Consider the following 20,832-nt stretch of genomic DNA (forward strand, 5'->3'; position numbering starts at 1 on the left):
TGCTCATCCCTGTATTACACCAATATTTAAATTAGAGACAATTATTAGTTAAAATTAATAAGGTTTATCTGTGAATTCATCTATTTATTTAATAGAGTTTGAGTTCGATTAGAATTAGTATGGTTAGGGTTATTGTATTTGTTGGTGCTTTGGTTTATTATAAGAAAGTCGAATAAGTTTGTTAATATCGTGTGTTTTGTATTTGACATTAAGGATTGATTTTCTAACATATTTTAGGGTCCGACTATATATCGTTTACCTTGGGTTGTTAGGCAATTTATGGTTAGGTTAACGTAGGCTACAAATTTCTTTTACTAAGTTTATATAAAGTTTTTAGCACAAGTTGTACGAGAGGATAGTGATGAAAAAATGAAGATGAGCAAGATGATGAAAAAAATAATAGCGCGAATTGTGAAATCAATAGAGAATAATCAACTATAAAAAGAATAATATATATTTATTGACACACCAAAAAGTGTAATTGCTACACCAATACCATATCAACTACAAAAGTATAGACTTTAAATTAAAAACGAATACAAAAATAGAGTAACAAAAATAGAAAATAAAGAATAACAAGTTTATCAAATCACACATGTATATCAACCGATGTTCACTCTATCAGCAAGCCTTTGGTGGCTCCGCTGGTGCTACCACCACCTCCTCCGCTGCCGACGCCGCCTTTACTTCCTCAACGACCACCTCTTCTTTCTGTTCTGCCTCCACAGTCTCCACCTCCGCATCCTTATCTTTCGTTTCCTTCTCTTCCACAACGATGAAAGTTGAGACCTTTTCAAATACGAAGATGATCGGTCCTTGAACAAGCGTTGGCCCGAACTTGGAACACGCTTCGTGAACCGGTTTCGACCCTGGAAACTCTATTTTGGAGAGTTCTTCAAGAAATTTGGTGACTCCACTAGCGTTCTTTTTTAAGGAAGCATCCTTAGGTTCCTTCACCAACTCCTGTTAATTATTTAGGTCACAAAGCATGTTAATTTCTTTCACTTAACCGGAAAGAATTTCTTTGGTGTTTCATCACTATGACTATGAAAATTACTCAACTTAAAAAACCAAGTTTCTTAATTTTTTCATTCAAGTCAACTTAAATAAAGTAATCTCTAAAAGTAGCTAAGTTTTATATCCATATATATTCGATTTTTTTAAAAAGCAAAAAGAATAAAAATAAAAAAAATTGGGGATGCCCTCCGTTTGCATGCATCACAATGAGGTAAAATCTTGATCATGTTAAGAGATCACCTGTCACTGGCGACGAGCCACCTTGTAAAACGTAGTCAAGATTTTACCCTCTTGTGATGCATGCAATACTTTTGGTACCTCAAAATAAGAAAATTATGTATATTTCATTTAAGTCACCTAATTTTAAAAGTTTTAATATTTATAGAAACAAATTTTACAACAATGAAACAAAAATAATACTTGGATATTGTTTCTTGATTATCTGATAAAAGGATCTAACTCCTGTTAAAAAGTTTATAATATATACAAGTAAATATAATTAGGTGTGGACCTTTATTTCAGTAGCAGAAGCTTCATAGATCTCGATTACTTTAGTTTGGAGTTCAGTTTTCTTCTCATCAAATTGTTTGGTATATTCTTCCTGCATGGACATGCATATATATGAATATGGTAATAAAAAGTTACAGAAACAAATATTTCATATATTCATAAGAGAACAACCTTAGCTTCATCGAAGGATTTGCAAGCTTCGGCTGCGGCAGTTTTCTTGGTGTTGTTCTTCTCGAAGATCTTCTTAAATTTCGGTACGACTGTCGATTTCCAGTAACCCATCTTCTAATTCGATTTTGATTTATGTGAAAGTCAACCTACACATATACAAATCCCCTCATTAGGCTCAATACTTGTTTTGTTATGTTTAGACAGAAAAAGAAAGATAAGAGCTTACCTTAATTAGAAGCAAATTCTAGAGGTGTGATTTTGTGTGTGTGATAGTTTTTGTTGATGGACAAGAAGAAGTGAAGAAAGTTATGTGTTAATTATAAGTGCAATCTCCTCAACCATATGCACTTATTTTATTATTATTATTATTCGCATTGTATCCCAACACTTGTCCTTATATTACCTTTTCTTATTAAAAAGATTCACCTAAGTTAATATGTTAATAGGTTAAAAACATGTCTTTTGAATCAAACATCAAAACTTGATACGTGTTGTCAAATTTTCGAATTCACAAACTATAAAATAAATGTCGAACTTAAAGACATAATAAACGTGTAAGTTAAGCCAATTAGTGATTTACACACTTTACCGTAAAAGGAAATGATACGGAAATGCTAATATTGAGGAAAAATATTGGGTGAGGAGACATGGTGTGGTTTAGCGTCACCCCACCACATCATCAATAATAGATCCCTATGGCGCCATCATGTTAAAAGGGGGCATCATCCCTTCTCCGCCACATTGTTAACAAGTGTGCTAAAGGGGTGTAGGTGGGGCCCATTCTTTTCAACCAATCAAATATTTTCCTCTTTATTTTTTTTTTGTATTTTTTTAATATGGGGCTTAAAGTGGGCTTTAAACCATTGCATGCAAGTTAAAGAGAGAGACTTTAAATCCCTCTATGTGACATGACACTAATGTGGCGCTGATGTGACGTGATAAAGCCCCTAGGGGCTTTATACCACACCCCCTATCCTTTCTTCAGGAGCCCTAATTGATAGAATTTGCCCTATCGAGTCCTTTTCCGCATGTTGCTTGGGCCCGCATAGCTTAAGTTGCGTATTTTTTTTAAGTTTGGGTTTTTTTCGAGTCATGTTTCTCTTTGTCTTGTTGGTATAGGTAAGAGTGTGCTAACTTTTGGATCAACTAGTAATAAGATATCTACACACATATTACTTAAATGGGTAAGGTTCAAATTCATAGTCTCCTAGAAGGGTATCAAATGGATTCTATTTGACATCACTCAAGCGACATTGAAACCGTCTCGTTAACCTCTTCGATATGCGATTTTAGGTTTTCGTTTTATGATTTTTAGCTTGTATATATTAGAGTTTTTGTTTATATCATTGTGTCTTTTTATTTGGCAATATGTCTTTTCTTTATTTGCGTCTTTGTGTATTTTTGCGACTCATTGTGTCTTTTTTCTCGACATTGTGTTATATTTTTTGGTATTGTTTTATATTTTACTCAACAATATGTTATATTTTGCGATCTATTGTATTTTGTACACTTCCTAAATTTAGAAGAATTTGCAGGATATATAATTTTACCCTTACTTCAATCATGCCATAATACATAAAAATATACTTTGTTGGTTTATTTATCTAGTGGAGAGTTCAAATGAGAATTTTTTTTTTAAGAACAAAAAAGAAGAAGTTTCAACCAATAACAATGTTTCATTTTACTTTATTTAGTTTTAATATAAGGGTATATTGGTAAGCTTACATTGATCATTAATTTGTATTTCTTCCCCTTTAATAACAAACTAAATTAAATTTGTAACTCTTTTTCTAAATATAAATTACAACTTAGTTTAAGTGTAGAATAAATTACTAGTTGTGTAGGATATATTATGAGTTGTGTAGGATATATTTTGAGGTGTGTAGGATAAATTTCGACTATATAGGATAAAATTATATTATGTGTAGGGTATATGTAGGAAGATTTTGTAGATTATATTGAGGATAGTTAATGATTAGTTGACTAGTTAATTAAAAACGAAAAAATTAATGAGATGAGTTATAAATGAAATAGCATTTTACCAATATGTCATTTCTTATTTTAATAATTTTTTTCTGATATGATCCTCTCCCTATTTATCTATATCTTTAAAAATTTCAAAAAAATGTAACGTTTGAATTAGAGGTAAAAGCTAGTGTGATCAAGATGGTGATTGGCATGCCAGCACAGTTGCAATGTTTGATTTGATTATATTAGTGTCCAAAGAAGAGTTGAGTCGGCTGGCAACTTGGCATTGAATGATTAAAGATGGGGGTTTTCAGCCAGCTGGTAACCATGGAAGGGGACCCAATTGTGACCTGTGAAACCAACATTATGTGAAACAATGAACAAGAAAGCTTGTCTCCCCCAACGTGGGTTAGCTGGGGGTGGGGTTTTGACACAACCGCCGTCAATTTCTCCTTCAATATTCTAATCACCACACAGGCTTCTATCACACGAAATAATAATATATCACAAAACTAAGCTTTGCTGTTTCCTTAGGTGTTGCGAGTTGTACCGTTAATAGTCTCATTGGATACAGTGGTGTAGATTATAAGAGTAGGTATAGTTTATCGTTCTAAACAAAATAACTTATTGCATAAAAAAATACTTTTCATACACAAAAGAAGAGCCATGGCAAAACCAAGTGTCAGTGACGGATCTAAATTTTTTTTATAGGGGCAACGTTTCAAAAGAAAGGGGTAACGAATAAAAAAAAACGTCAATTTTTTTTCTTCCAAAATTTACACTATCATCGAAGTGTCAAGGGGCATCGAAGGTTACCCTTTGTTACAACACATCCCCTAGAAATAGATACATAATGTCTTAATGATTGATTCATACGACTCGAATTGAAATAAAGCCCGGTTCTTCTCATATTTGACAAGACGCCATGGTCTAGTCATACTACTACAAGGGGCGCAGCTTTCAAGGGGCCGGGGGGGGGGGGGGTGCGACCTCCTTAACTTTTCGATCATTAGTGTTATGTATGTAGGTTTCGTATATAATTTTTTAGGTATATACGTTTTTGACCCCCCCCCCCCCTGATTTTATAAAAAAATTACTTATATTGCCCAAATAAAATATTTATATAGCCCAAATAATTCTATTTGGGCCCAAAAATTGTATTTGTAAACATGTTTGGAAGAATGTATTGTTTATAGCCCAATTGCCCAAATAGAAACCCACCTTATTGAAAAAAACCAAATTCGCTTGTGGGTATACGAACAGAGAAGGGAAAAAAACCCAAATTCGCTGCTGCTGGTATTCTACCAGACGCAGGGGCTGCGCTGCTTGTTCGACTTCGAGTGATTCTTCTTTAATCTTCATAAGGTGTGTGTTTTTAATCTTTAGGTTTAATTAGGGCTGCAATATATGTGATTTAGGTTGGAATTATGGGTGAAACTATGGCCGGATTTTTGCCCTAAATTATGGTATACAACTTTTGTGTTTCGTCTGATGTAAAACACGTGTCAATGTCTTTTTGAGCATATTTCTTTTGGTTGATATATCAAGTGCCAATGTCTTACAAACCAAACCAATACTGATTGTAACCCCGTTTCATATCGCGGGTATTCTTTCTAGTTCCTTATATTTCTCTTTTCTTCACTCATAAAAAACATAGGGAATAAATACAGAGAGTGAATAGTGATTTCCTATTTTAGGGATCCTAATAAAGTGGAAAGTTAATGAAAACCTTAAACTTTTCTTTAAATTATAGGAATTATGGTGATATAAAGACTCTAATGTGAAGCTCTAAAAATAGGATAAATACCAAAGTGGTACCACTGGGTGTACATACTTACATTGTTGCTTAATAACCGGGTGCAAGTAGGGGCGGACCTAGCCTTCAGGCTATGTGTCACCTAACACACTTTTCTTTTGTACATATAGTCTATACATCGAAACCCTAGTGACAACCGTAAAAGAATTAGTAGATAATAAAATCAAAATCACATGTATTATTAGGGCCGGCTCAAGTCCAAGTCAAATGAGGTTTGGGCCTTAGGCCACCAAAACTGTAGGGCCTACACGATTTGATGAAACCACAGTCCATTTATAAAAGCTTTAGGGTGTGGGTTATCAATAGATTGATGGTTGGTAGTGTAGTGGTTTTGTGTATGTATGGATGTTGGTGAGACGCGAGTTCGAATCTCAGGTTCACCATTTTCTTCCATTTTTTTTTCTTGTTTTTAAATTTTAACACAATCTTTCAAATAATTACACTTGGGCCCTTCAAGTTTAACTTTCAATTACATACGTTTTTTTGGAAAAAAAAGCTACAAGCTTTTACTTTGCCTTAAGCCATCAAAATGGTTGAGCCAGCCCTGTGTATCGTAGTAGTTGATCCACCTTTCTCTGACATTCTCTCCCGCTCCTTATTGTGATTTTTTTACCAACTTTGTGTATGTTTATTTATGTTGGACCAAACTCTGTTTTTTCGTTTTTTTAACACTTATAAGATCGTGGGATATGGTGCAGCTTGGGTTGGGGGCATGAGTTGACACGTGGAGTTCGAGCCCCCCCCACCGGTGAGTGACGTGTCCGTGGGGTATAGCGGGGCTTGGGTTGGGGCGTGGCTTGGCAGTTTATTAAAAAAAATTACAAAAAATTAAAAAAAAAATACACACAACATTAAAAAAAAGCCTAAAATTTTATTAAATTCTTAAAAATTACATAATTCCTAAAAATTACAAAAAACCTAAAAACGATTACAAAATAAAAAAAAACCTAGAGCGTTAGGTAAATTTCAAAAAACGCGAGCTTGTCGAACGGCCTTCGTTCCTTGCCCCAAAACTCAATGTTCGCCACCGCCACCCGGTACTCGTGGCTTAACTCACCGCTCGGAACGACTTCGAAGTAGGCCTTGAAACGATCAAGCTTCGGCCGTAGCTCACGCCATTTATGTTGGCACGCGTTTAAGTTGTACCGGTCGTGTCCGACGTTATGTCGGTAGCTTGCAAAGGCTTCCGGCCAATATCGTGTTTGACCGGGTTGTCGCCCCTCATTGCGTCAACGACGCTTGTGACGAGAGCTAGCTCTTCTTCGTGGGTCCAAGAGCCCATCGATCAAGTGGGTTGTGGTAGCGGGTTCGATCAAGTGGGTTTTGGTTGGGGTAGCGGTGGACAGCGATGGTTTGGGATGGGGTAGCCGGTGGGGTTGAGGTTATATTTATAGTGATGTTGACTGTTGGGGTTGGGGTGACCGCTTGGCTTGGCCAAACGGTTCAATTTTAAATTTTAAATGTCCCGCTATAACATGGCCAACAAAGCGAATAGGAGCCGGCCACATAGGATCGCTAGCCCGCCCCACGCCTGGCTTCAAACTCCCGTCTCTTGGGCCACGCCCCAACCTAAGCCCACCCGGGGTGATGGCTTGGGTGTTTTCAGCCAACCCACGCCCCAACCCAAGCCTCATACCCCACAGTCTAAAGGACGCAGGTGTGAATACAAAAACAAATTAATCAACACATCTTGTTAGCGAGGATGTGAACTTGAAATCGAGAGGAAACTATGTTTTGTTTTTGTAGTATTTTCTAAAAGAAATTTAGTTTATTGCCTTTAAATCTTTTATGGGTTAGTTTAAAATAATCAATTTTTTTTTTTTGAAATTATGTTCTCTTTTATGAATAAAACTTGAACTCAAAATAAGTGGAAACCAATTACTCATTGTGAAAATGCCTTCTATTTACCTTTGATGTTTATTAGTATTTATTTTTCAAATCTTCTACCTTGATCACAAATGTAACTATTACTATCTTTTGTTAGGTATCGGTATTGTATTTTTATGCACCAAAGCTCAACGAGTAACTACAACTAAATAGCCTGACCCGAATTGAAAAAAAGTTTGATCTGAACTAAGAAATACGGGGCTGTTTGTTTACCTCTTAATGAGGCTCTTAATGATTCAGACATTTTATTGGTTCAACACTTAATGGTTCAGACTGTTTGTTTCACGAGCAGATGTCTGAATGGTTCAGGCATTTGCCTCTGAATGGTTAAGATTTATACAGAGTCTGAATGGTTAAGACCTCTAATCTGAATTGGTCAGACATTTGTCTCTGAACGGTTAAGCATTATATAGGCTCTTAATGATTCAGACATCTTACTGGTTCAGCACTTAATGGTTCAGATCTCTTACTGGTTCAGCACTTAACCATTCAGATGTTTACAAACAACTCCTACGTTTTTTTTTAACAACACCAAGAAATACGTAATCAAGTTGATAAATGTCTTACATCGACACCCTTGATCGATATTCTTGCGTCAATCACTGATTGTAAAGACCATGTTTATAAATATATGGTTAATGGTTAATGCCATACCCATTCCTAAGGATTTGGTGCCTCTGCCAAGTCAGAAAAAAGGCCCTTTGACCTAACGAATTATAAAAACTATTTTTAAAATGACGATTAACGTTATAGCAATAAACACAACAAGAATATAGGGTTGCTAAATTCATTGGTTTCTAATGTGTCAAATAACTTTAACTCCATACAAAGTTCATCACCATCAATTTCAATATCCGATCTTTAGTTTATTGTTTTTTTATTTTATTTATAACTTTTTATTATTAGTCACATTAAATGGATGTTTGGATAATGGATTTGGATCAAAATTAGACTAATAAACCCAATATGTTATAAGATTTTAGATATTGATAAAAATAAAATTATTTGGGCTAAGTTGTAACATAAAAATTATATAGAGATGGTCAAATAAATTACATTACGTAGATGTTTGGATAATATGGATAAAAACATTTTTTTTTTGTTAACAAACAAGTTATAAGATTAAATTTTTATAGAGATGGTGAAATAAATCTTTCGGTTTCATATTTTTAGATATATATATTTGAAATATTTAGGCCCCTAAACTAATCGGAGGTGTACATATGTGGATGCATATTATCTGATGATAAATGGTGGGCACATCAGTAGCGGAGCTAGAAGAAAAATTCAGGGGTATTTTACCGTACACTCATAAAATGGAGCATTATTTTACTGTACATGCAGTAGCGGATCCATGATTTTATTTGTATAAAGTCACTGTTTTTAGATGCTTCAATTTTATACAAGCGAACATAAAAATTTCCGGCTCGGTTCGGGTCAGGTTCTAACCTACCTTTTTGTATTTTCTAATATATACTAATAATTCATCACAAACTTTAATTTAGTATAGAGGCCGGTTAACGTACAAGAATGCCTTAACGTGCGAAGCGTACACGAGTAAATTACGCATGTTATAAATTTGAAACCTTACTCACGCATGACCAAAATACATAATCACACATGATAAAAACACATAATCCCGCATAACATCGCATAATCACACATAACATCGCATAATCACGTATGAACAAAACCCTAATCACGCACATTAAAAAATGACACACGGGTCTCTCCTACTCATGTATGATGAAAAGTGTTATGTGGTATCTACATAATTTAAAAAATAGATGATTTATGATAAAAGAAATTGTAATAAGTTGATTAGATACTTAATAACATGTTGATTAATAAACTAATAGAAAATAATAGACAATAAACTGATTAAATAATAACATGTTATTAAACTAATATTAGATAATAAGGTGATTAAATAATAAATAATAGGGTAAATTACTGTTTTGGTCCTTGTGGTTTAGCTAATTTAACTCTTTCAGCCTAAAAATAATCTTTTAACATATCAAACTTTGAAGTTGCATTTTATAATGATTTTGGTCCATGACACTAACTTTGTTACTTTTTGCAGTTAAGTGTAAGACCATGTGTAGTGGAGAGGGAATTGGGCGTTTTGCCCTAATCCACACCCAAAAACGTCCCAACACTGTCCCCTGGGCGTTCTTTCGAAATTTTTTGTTGGGTGTGGCCAAAAAAAAAAAAAACGCCAGAATGTTAAACTTTTGGCCAATGAAAATTTTTTGATGGGGGTTTTATTTAAATTCAATATCAATGCGCAATTATTGCAAGGAGCATTTGTTTTACTCACCACTACACCCATTTTTTAACTTCAAGCCCCTTTGCTGACTAGGAGCTACGTGTCGCTTCATGCCCAAGGGTGAGACATTTGTTTTACTCGCCACTACACGTGGTCTAAGGGTAATTAGGTCATTATATACCTAAGGGGCTGTTTTTTATAATTACAAAGTTCTTTTAATATTTAATAGATTATTAATGCAATTACTAAGGTTTAATTTATTATTTTGTTATTTTCACGATTATTATTTAAAAAAATACTTTTTAAATATACAAATAAATATGTATTTTCTTTAATCGTTTGTATTTTACAAATATCATTTTTAAAATCATTTGTTTTTAACCCTTTTTTAAACCGCCTATCGTTTTTAAAAATCATGTCTTGTCCTGGTTTTGAACACAATCATGTGTTATTTGAAAGATAAGGGGTATAACTATGTGAACCTTGGTCACATAACCGGATGGTATTATAAATTTTAATTAAAGTTGGTTTGAGTTGATTGTTTGATGACCAAATTGTATACTAAGAAAAATTGTGCATCCTTAATAGATCCTGTTATTGTTTTTAGGTGGTTAACCGTCTTTTCCCACTTGAAGAAAGTTCTTCAATTTTACGTTAGAAGATCTAAAGATATCACTTTATATTTTTTTTGGAAGGCAACTTTCATAGATATCACTTTATATAGAAATAGAACCCGGTTTTGTGTTTCTATCACCTTCCTATATATGGTTGCTTAACCTTTGCCATTTGTTGAAGATCAATAATTGTTGCTCTTTATAAAGTTGATCAAATAGATTGTTTATAAACCGTTGATCGGAGAGATTGTTGAAGATCAAAAACCATTATCTTTCATCTAATTAGTCTGTTAACTCTATACAAAATTGTTCAGATTGACTGTTTATAAACCGAAACTAATCAAGACGTTCATACTCAAAATCCAATCCATTTTTGTTATTTGAGCCCCTCCCTATTACTTTTTACATCTCCCTTAAACCTTTTAACTTTTTACCTTTTCACCTTATATTGAACCTAATCATAAGGCTAGTACAAAAATTCACCTTTCACTACCCCTCTTTAATAATCATGTTAAATTCATTATGACCTAACCACAAGCTATCAAATTGTGAAAAGGGGTGGACCATAATCCATATAATTCGTTTCAGGACCAAGGGTAATGATCAAATAATTCTCTAGGTAGAGCCAATAATTGTGTTTTCGGTCATTATCGCACAACATGAATAGAGACTAGTGTTCCATAAATTTTAGTTAACATCAATCCTTCTTTATTGATTCTTGTGAAACATTTGCTTTGCTACAAAGAACCCAAAACGAGATAAATGATAATTGGCACCTATTTTCAAAACTTGGTTGCATTTCTTAGAAACTACTCTCTAAATTTGAACACATTAAAATGTGGGCCTTTTTGTGTATCAGCAATATGCTTATACCCGGCTCTATTGTTATCATTTAACAACTCCATGTCTTAATGGGCCTAGTCTAGCGACAGTATGTATGGGCCCATGTGAATGAAGACTTTGATTCCTTGAGAAGGAAGCGAACTAATCATCTTCAGTTTCTTTTCTTTTCTTTTTTTTTTTTTTTTTTTTTTTTTTTGTGTGTGTATGTGTGTGTGTTCTGAATTGAAACTTTAGAAATAACATTGATAATTTCTTAAATGGGGATTCGTACAATGATGATTTTATCAGAGTCCCTTCACCTTGTGGATTTACATGATAAAATTGTTGTGTTGCGAATTGCTAGACGACACTTCTAATTTATAGAATAATGAAAACCGTATAGTGTACGTATTGTGTATTACTAATAATTGCTTATAAAAGTGCAATAAGGATAACAACATAGATTTAATCCGAACCATTTAGTGTACGTATTGTGTATTACTGATAATCTGCTTATGAAAGTGCAATAAGGATAACAACATAGATCAAATCCGAACTATTTATAACCTCTAATTATGACAGATAGCTATATATATATTACATGATAATATATTTTTATCTAATGCTCCCTCACAGTTATAAAAAGCTACAAGGCCATCTCAAGCTTGTTGGGGTTCAAAGCGGATAATGAATACGAAGATCTTTTCGTCACAAAAATTGTTTCGATCCTATAATTTATGTATCATCTTTGTGTATGCATATAAACTTTTTTCTAGAATTTGAGGCCCTAGAGAAACAGGACCATCTTGCAAGGTATTAGAGTGTTTATTAGAATATATGGTTCATTAGTTGCCATCTACGTGCAACTTTAAAACACGTCTTGTTATGTCAACTTGGTAGCAAACATAAGTTTATTAATAATTGCTATAATATTTACTATAAAATTCTATTTGGATTGTAAAATACATATTAGGTAGAAATATATAAAGATTATCACTTTGTAGTTTGTACGTGCAAACAAGTAATCTGTTTTGACATAATTAATGTCGTCGACAAGGGAAAACATGTGCATCACTCCTATTGACTATTGGGCTCGTCGAAAGCCATCATAATATAAAAACTACACAGGCCATATATACATATACACACGTACATGTATGTGTATATATACCCTCATCCATTCATCACTAGTAACTCATCATCCGTTGAAGATTAATCAAATCTTATAGTTTTCAATATCAGGATGTTGATCAATGAGAGCTCACACACAGAGACAGAGAAGCATGTTTCTGTAGATCCAGTATCTATGAAACCATTGCCTTTGTTACCCACTAACTACAAGTTCCTTACCAACTCCTTACCCAACTCGCCTCGCGTGTCGCAACCGCGGTCTCACTCTCCGCTCACTTGCGCATCCGATAGTCACCTTCAACGAAGCAAATCCGGTGGTGAACAAAGATCATCTGTACCATATGGTGGTTTTGATCTTTGGGCAAATCTTAATAACACCGCGGAAAATAAATATTCCAAAAAACATGGTAATAAAACACCGTTAAACAAAGGAGTATCACAGACGACGACAAATGGTGCAAACATGGTGAAAGAGGTTAAAAAACCTAATGAAATGGACTTCAAATGTGGGGCCCTTTGCTTGTTCTTGCCCGGTTTTGGTAAGGGTAAACCGGTGAGAGCAAGAAGAGTGGAACCACAAGGATCGAGACCATCACAAGTAGTGTCACAACGGATTTCACTTGAGAAATTCGAGTGTGGATCATGGCGATCATCCGCCATTCATAGCGATGATGACCACATGTCTACACTCTACTTTGATCTTCCGTTGGAGCTTATACGAACAAGTGTAAGTGATAATGCTTTGCCAATGAATTCGGCTTTCGTGTTTAACAAAGGTGGTGTGAAAGGTGTTCTTAAGACGAAAGGGGGGACAGAGGAACAAAAATCGCAAGAGGGTCGCCATGTTCGTTTTTCGACTTCTTCTACGACCACACAACCGACATCGCCCATCACGCCTCGCTTATGCAAGGCTAGAGATGATTTTAGGGCGTTTTTAGAAGCTCAGAGTGTTTGAGATGAAACTTGTAATAATATTGTTTTTCCAAGATTTTGTTCGGTCATTAGTGTGTAAAATTTGTTCGAATAACTTGGTGCGTGACAATGGTAATGTAGAGTTATTATTACAATCAATAATACAATGTTGTAGTTATTTTTTGTATACAGCGTATAGTATCTTAGTTAATAACAAAATCCGCTGGCTTGTTTCGTGATATCAATCGACCGCTATTTGAAGAATCTTTTAACAAAAGCACAACGTTTTTAAAAAGCATATAATTTTTTTATACAAATAGATCTTATTAAGAATCAATTATAAAATTCTATATATTACATGAAATAGCACTCAACATCAATCAACGCACGTTGTAACAATGAATCATCTAGCAGGGTTAACCACACCATTATAAAATGTAAAATAAGTTTTTTATTAGGGCTTTCAATTTGAAAAGACTGGGACATAGAGTCATTTTTCTTTAAAATAAAGGCCGTTAATTCATTAATGTCGTGGCTATACGTATATACGTGCAACCAATTCACAATTGTTTGGACTAAGTTTGCAATTTCTCATTCCCGAGAGTGTTGATATTAGGGCTAGGTGGAGATACAATAGGAAATTTATTTGGCTAAGAAGGTTAGGAATGAAATTGAAGCTAAGATTAAATAAATGAAATTGAAGAAAAAAAAAAGAGGCGCGTGAGTTTGTTAGGGGCATTTTAGTCAATCCAGCACAATAGTTTCTCTCTCCTCCAATCCCTCCATTTTTTAAACGTTAATAACTTTTTCATACGACATTATTTTTTTATAAAAATTGCACAAAAAAAAAACGAGCGTTTTTTTATCTTTAAAACGAGTATACTATTGCTATATTTTCGAATTTTTTTTTGAAAACCCAGTTGCGTAAAACGCAATGGAGAAAACCTAGTTGCGTAAAAAGCAGTGAAAAAAAAAACGTAAAAAAATGACTTTTTCTAAAACGCAACGCACAAAAAACACAAAAAAATGTTTTATTTCTAAAACGCAATGACCAGAAAACACAAATAAATGTCTTATTTCTAAAACGCAATAGCCTAAAAACACAAAAGAAAGTGTACTTTATAAAACGCAATGGACTGAATGTGTTTTACCTAAAACGCAATGCACCCAAAACACTTAAAAATGTCTTATTTCTAAAACGCGATGGCCATAAAACACTTAAAAATATCTTATTTCTAAAATGCAATGGTCAGAAAACACTTAAAAATGTCTTATTTCTAAAACGCAATGGCCATAAAACACTTAAAAATGTCTTATTTCTAAAACGCAATGCCTAGAAAACACATAAAAATATCTTATTTCTAAAACGCAATAGCCTAAAAACACAAAAGAAACTGTTCTCTCTAAAACGCAATGAACTGAATACACATAAAAATGTGTTTACCTAAAACGCAATGAGTAAAAACACTTCCAAAATGTTTTATTTCTAAAACACAATGACCAGAAACTGTTGTTCACAGAACCAGAAACTGTCTAAAACGCAATGACCAGAAACTATTGTTCACAGAACCAGAAACTGTTGTTCACAGAATTAGAAGCTGTCTAAAATGCAATGACCAGAACCTGTTGTTCACAGAACCAGAAACTCTGTCTACGAATGTGGTTTTATATGTGAATTGTCTGAACCAGGTAGCAGGAGATAAAAAACTGTCTACGAATGCAGTTTTCCAGAGGCAATTTACAGAAAATTTAATTTTCTGATTCATTTTTATTAAAGCAGTTGAATCGGAAAAAAAAAATTCCGAGCTCAACCCCAGCCAGGGGCTCTGCCCCTTGGAACCCACAAGGGGCTGCCGCCCCTTGGACCCTGCTAACAGGGGCGCTGCCCCCGGACCCCCGCCAAGATCGTAAAACGCAACGACTAAATAAAAAACCCAGATCATAAAACTGAAATTAAAGAATTTCTTACATGGATCGAAGCCGATTTCTTTAACGATTGACGGAATTTGAATGATAGAAACACTTATCAGCGATCGAATCGAACGGATCGTGTGAGTATCTTCAAAATCATGAGAAAAAATGAGATTTTGTATGAAATTAAACTGGGTTTTCTTCAAAAAAGTTGAAGAACACGTTGATCAGGTGTTTGAATCATTGATTGTTGACGAAAATCGCAATATAATGTAGTGATTATTGAGATAGAAAGTGAAGAAAAGGTTGAAGATGGTGGGTTTTGAAAATGGCGGGTTTTGAAGTTACTGGGGAGAAGAAGGAAGAAGAAAGGATACGATTGACTAAAATACCCTTACTCTTTATTTTAAATGTTGCCACATGTCATAATCATATTGCTTCCTATCCTTCCTAGCCAAAATAAACTTCCTATTTGATCTTTTCCCGTTAGGGCTATCCAAACTACTCGACGATCGCTCTAAAAATGCTCGTTCGATTCCCGCTCAGTTTGTAAATGAGCCACTCGGATCGGTTCGATTCAAATTCAATCCAAGCATGAGCAAAGGTCCGCTCGCTCGTCGATCGCTCGGTTTCGCTCGAATTATTTTTATTAATAATATATATATATATATATATATATATATATATATATATATTGTTAGGGATGGTTTTCCAGAACCTAAGGTTCACGGATCCTCAAATGCAGCCAGGATCACGGATCCTCAATTCTGTTTGAATTAAGGATCCTCAAAAGACGTTGCAGAATTAAGGATCCAGGATCCTCATTATTATCCTTATATTAACGGTTGTTTCCACTATGTTTAAATTTGTTTTACAGGAGTATTCGAATGGGACTTGGTCTTGCCGAGATTCTAGGAGAATATGCTCTATTATTCTGCACGTGCATGGCTTGTATGACCGTTGTGTAAGTCGTGGGAAGCTAGCATGGTTTGCGGAATGTTAGTTAGTTAGATTATTTCCTTTTTTATAAGGGAGTAACAAGCTTGAATTAGAAGGATTGGCAAATACACACACTCGAAACAGCTCTCAGCAGTTCATTAGCGATTTCATACACATTGCACACTAGTGGTCCTTGTAACAAGCTTGTTATCATCCCGAGATGTAAAGATTATTTGATTAATTATAGTTGGCGATCAGTAGTTTCCATCACCCGAGGTTTTTTATGCCGGAGATCAACTCTTGATCAAAGGCTTTTTCCTCGTATAAATCCTTGTGTCACTTGTTCATTTCGTCTACAAGTTGTTCATACATTTGTTCATTGATTCAAGCATCATACCTCACAAAAGAAGATTTGGTTGCATTATTCTAGTCTGATTTTTGACCAGAACATATATATATATATATATATATATATATATATATATACACACACACACACTAGCCAAAAAAAATTAAAAGCCCAAAAAATATACTAGGCCAACTTAATAGTTAATGGAGATGATCAAGCTTAAAGAAGAAGTTTATGACTTTTGAGCTAAATGACAATTTGTATTTCGTACTTTATTTTGTGCTTTTTGATATTGTTAAGAATGTTTTTAGAATCATGATTTTAGTTATGTATTTGTCTTTGTTAGTAAGGTGTTGGACATGTTTTAATTAAGTTAGGATTTTTTTTATTGATCGGATCGGTTGTAATTCAATCCGAGCATGAGCAGACCCTCGATTGGATCGGATCGGATCGGTTCATGAACACCCCTAGTTGATATCAAATCACAGTTCTCCCAAGACCACCATCGAGGTGACGACAGATGATAACATGCATCACGATAATCACCACAAGCATCACACCAATACATGTAATTGTAAACAACTTGAACAATAATCAAATACTAACCGAAACAATGAAATCAAAATTGCGCACTTGATTATCGAATGAAAATAGTAGCATACGAACGAATATAAGTTCCTGATTCTATAACCCTATTTAAAAATGTAAAGTGTTGCCTCTTGGGACTTGTTGTTTCGGTCACATAGTTTACTCCATAACCATTCATATGGTTATTCTTGACAACACACCGCCTCGCAAACAAACCTAATATGGATTCTAATAGGTTCGACCCAATAAGACTAGTGGCCTACAACCCAATTATGAAACATAAACAAGTGTTTTAAAACAATTCGACCCATTAACACTAAACGATAAATAAAAGCGCAGAGACCGCTTGGATTACGTTCTTCATTCTCCCTCCTAAGCTAAACGGTCTTCGGCCCATGGCTTGCTAATCTTCTTTCTTGCCGGTGACCTTAAGATGATCACCAAAACCGGTTCTTCCTCGATCTTGATACTTGCACCTTCGTTTTCATTTCTTGGTTCTCCATCTTGCTTGTTGCTTCTGCGCTTCTCTTTCTCCATGCACTTATTCTTCATGGCTTTAAAATACCATTCCAGAATATCAACATAGTCAACCTTGATATCTTGAGCATCATCACAAAAGAACCCACATTGAACTACAACTTGTTCCCATGCATCATCAACTTTCTTCAATCTTCTTTAACGACCAAGTTCACATATTTACCGTTAAGTAGTGTAGGTGGCATTTCATTCTCCTTGCACATACTAGATAACATGGTAGGAACCATTTCAAGAGTTCTTCAAATTTTGCGTCATATAATAGTTCATGGCCGATAAGTTCCTCATGCATATCCACTAACTCCTTGAAATCAAACACCCTTTGAGTATCATCATATTTTCAATGACATCTTCTTCAATTTTTGCAAACAACCAAGCCCTCTAACGTATAACATCATGTGATTCAAACACATTTTCATCTAGACCCTCTAAATAGATCATAAAACCAACTTTCTCCGTTTTCGAATACAGGACTTCAGCTTTCTTTCTTGACACCCGATGTGCCCTCGCCAAACTTTTCTGTTTTTTTTGTCTTTCTAACTCGAATACCTTTTCATAGAAGTCTTCAACATATTCTTGTCATTTATACTTCTTTCTTTGATAGCAATTATTTGCATCCAAGTTTTCATAGAACTTGTCCAAATACTCTTGTACTAAGTCCCCCTCCGACTTATCTTCAAACAAATCTATACCCTTTTCTCTCTCTACAAACATTTTGTTTAGTGTGCACGAATCAGTAGACTTATCAACTTCCAATCCTTCGAACAACAATGGTTCTGTTAGGATCGTAGGCTCTCATGATTGTGTTTGTTTGTATAAATTGAATAGTCAGGATATATGAAATGATATAAAGTGCAGCGGAAATGGATACAAACTTTGTAAACACAATCAAAGAGGAAAATAGTTTGATAAACAAATGATTTTCATTAAGTTGAATGATTGAAATAAAAAGCAAATGATTACAGCATGTTTACAGAACTAAGCTCCCCCTCAGCCTGATACCTCAAGGTTGGTTGCACAAGATGAAAGGATTGGACTGAAGAAGAATCCACTCAGTCAATCAAATGTAACAGTACAGGGTACTGCTCCATTTATAGGCAAACCAAACCACTGAAGCATCTCAGCTGACGTCACCATGATAGTGACATCTAACAAACTAACAACCTATATACACTGTTCTAAACAAACTACTGATATGCAACATCTGATTATTAGTACAATACAAACCAAGAGATAACAACTGCTTCACGTTCCACTGTTGTAGCCTGAGCACTGATGTTGAACTTCAGTGCTTTCTTCAAAGGTGATCAGTCTTTGAGTGGGCAGTGCTTGTGTCTTTCAGCAGTACTTAGGAAGCAGCAGTAGATAGAGTAACAGTGTTTGTCTTCAGCAGTTCTTTAGAGTTTCATCAGTGTTTGGTTCGTCAGTTGTTGTAGTGAGCAGTACTTAAGATCCATCAGCTGTTAGAATACCACTGTCAAGGGGAAAGCAAAGTGTAGGCTGCTGCTTATTGTTAGTCCACTGATGTGATCCGGTTTTGGCTTTACATTATCTGTTCCTCTGGTAGGGTTCAATCCCAACAATCTCCCCCTGGAACAGATAATGCCAAAACCCTTCATTATTCAGGACCTTTATTTCTCACCAAAAGTTCCTTAGCTTGTCTTTTAAATTCAGCTTCAAATTCTTTGGAACTTAGATCATCTTCATCCCTACACAGTGTAAGTTCAAGGAGATCCTGCAAATCTTCAACACTAAGGCCTAGTGCTTCTTTCCTTGATATGTACTTCACTTCACCATTGGTTCTGACCAGAGTCAATACGTGGGTCTTTTGATCAGATATCCACTTTAGTATTTTTAAACCAAATGGGTTTCTTGGGAGAGATTTATTCTTTGATGAGTTTGGAGATGATGGCCTTGTGAACACTTGCAGACTTTCAGACATTCTTTTGAAGGCTTCTTCAATGACTTTGTTTGCTGCAGCTACGTCTTCTGCAGTTTCTTTCTCAATTTGCTCTTGCCTTTCAATTTCTGACATGTCTGTTGCAGTGTTTGGTGATGCAGGTTTGTTTAATACCTTCTTAACAAGGTTTTGAAGCTTTGTTGAGCTGTCTTCTTTTAGACCCATTTTCATGATGGTGTCCTTGAAGTACTCTGCTTCCTTTTCTTTGACCTCTTCTTCAGTCAGCTGTTTACCTTCTTCTTGGTTTGTCACAAAAATAGGTTTGTCTGCTGATTTGAACAATGTTCTGAGGTTTTCAATCTGCTGTTCAAGCTTCATCATTTGTTCACGTTTCTTTGAAGCACTTGAAACAGTTATCTTTCTTTTCTTTAGCCTTTCATAGGCTTCATCAGTCTGCTGCGTGGACCATTTTGATATGGCTTCAGCAGTATCCATTTTTGCATCCACCAGCTCCTTTTTCTTTCCTTTATACTCTGCAGTTAGGTCAGCAATGAGCTTTTTGTATTTACTCCAGTTCGGAGCATTCTTCTTCTTTGTAGGATCATTCTTGATTTTCTCAATCTTTTCTGCCTCATGCTTTAGAGCAACCAATGGCCATTCTTTGAACTGTTGTTCTTCAGCAGGATAGAATTTCTCTTTCATGATGTAGGCTAGATATTGTTTTCTTAACCTTTTCTTTTGATCAGCCTTTTCTTTGTTTAGCTCTTGTGCAAATTCTTCTATCTGCTTTACTTTTGTGAAGTAGAACTCCAGTCTTTTAGCAATGCCTTCGTCGCTTAGACCTTCACTTTCACTATCAACCTTAGCTTTTACTTTAGCTTGCCTTGCCTTGCCTTGATCTTGAGGTAATCATCCATATCTTCTGGTGCCATGTAGCCTATGAGTGAGGAGAATCTTCTTTTTGAAGGGTCTTCTTCTGTATAGAATTGCCTCATCTCATTTTTGATAGCTTCAAGTTCCAGTGGATATTGTGCAGCATTAGGATCATGTATACCCTCATTGGCAAGGATTGGCTTTCTTTTTCTACTGAAGAGCTTTGGTTGTGATGTAGGAAAGGTGAGAACAGTGGTGGATGGTTGACTAACAGCTGTTGAAACAACTGGTGCTTCAACCGCTGTTGTCATTACAACTACTGATGTATCAGCAGATGTCTTCTGCTTTTGAGCAGGGGTTATGATGGCAGTTGTTTGAGTGGTGATAAGTGGCTGACTAACAGCAGTTGAAACAACTGGTGTTTCAACCACTGTTGCCATTACAACAGATGTTATAACATCTGTTGTCTTCTGCTTTTTGGCAGGGGGTGATGAGGGTTTGGTTGTTTTTGATGGTGATGGTGGTTTTTGTGCTGTAGACACAGATGGTGGTGTGTGGTGATGTGGTGTGTGTTGATACTACAGTTTTGGTTTGGCTACTTTCTGGCTCAACATATATACC

At 35.2% G+C, this 20,832-nt stretch overlaps 2 protein-coding genes across 2 annotated transcripts; one reads left to right on the top strand and one right to left on the bottom strand.

Moving 5' to 3' along the window:
* Nucleotides 1-431: 431 nt before the first annotated feature.
* On the bottom strand, nucleotides 432-2,080 carry LOC110908818 (plasma membrane-associated cation-binding protein 1). The gene is made up of 4 exons (XM_022153804.2): nucleotides 1,925-2,080; nucleotides 1,699-1,844; nucleotides 1,529-1,618; nucleotides 432-963 (listed from the first exon to the last, which is right to left on the bottom strand). Exons 2-4 carry the CDS (start codon nucleotides 1,807-1,809, stop codon nucleotides 622-624), a joined length of 543 nt encoding a protein of 180 aa, XP_022009496.1. The 5' UTR covers nucleotides 1,810-1,844; nucleotides 1,925-2,080; the 3' UTR covers nucleotides 432-621.
* A 10,148-nt stretch (nucleotides 2,081-12,228) lies between these two features.
* Nucleotides 12,229-13,304, top strand: LOC110908817. The gene has a single exon (XM_022153803.2). The coding sequence runs from the start codon at nucleotides 12,318-12,320 to the stop codon at nucleotides 13,158-13,160; it is 843 nt and encodes a 280-aa protein (XP_022009495.1). The 5' UTR covers nucleotides 12,229-12,317; the 3' UTR covers nucleotides 13,161-13,304.
* The last annotated feature ends 7,528 nt before the right edge of the window (nucleotides 13,305-20,832 follow it).

Source organism: Helianthus annuus, chromosome 14 (genome assembly GCF_002127325.2).
Source record: "Helianthus annuus cultivar XRQ/B chromosome 14, HanXRQr2.0-SUNRISE, whole genome shotgun sequence".
Taxonomy (NCBI): Eukaryota; Viridiplantae; Streptophyta; class Magnoliopsida; order Asterales; family Asteraceae; genus Helianthus; species Helianthus annuus.

Excerpts from the sequence above, each read along its gene's own strand:
- LOC110908817 (XM_022153803.2), top strand. The coding sequence starts at position 12,318 with ATGTTGATCAATGAGAGCTCACACACAGAGACAGAGAAGCATGTTTCT.
- LOC110908818 (XM_022153804.2), bottom strand. The coding sequence starts at position 1,809 with ATGGGTTACTGGAAATCGACAGTCGTACCGAAATTTAAGAAGATCTTC. Across the intron at positions 1,619-1,698 it reads AATCCTTCGATGAAGCTAAG|GAAGAATATACCAAACAATT; the intron begins GTTGTTCTCTTA and ends ATGTCCATGCAG. Across the intron at positions 964-1,528 it reads CTTCTGCTACTGAAATAAAG|GAGTTGGTGAAGGAACCTAA; the intron begins GTCCACACCTAA and ends AATAATTAACAG.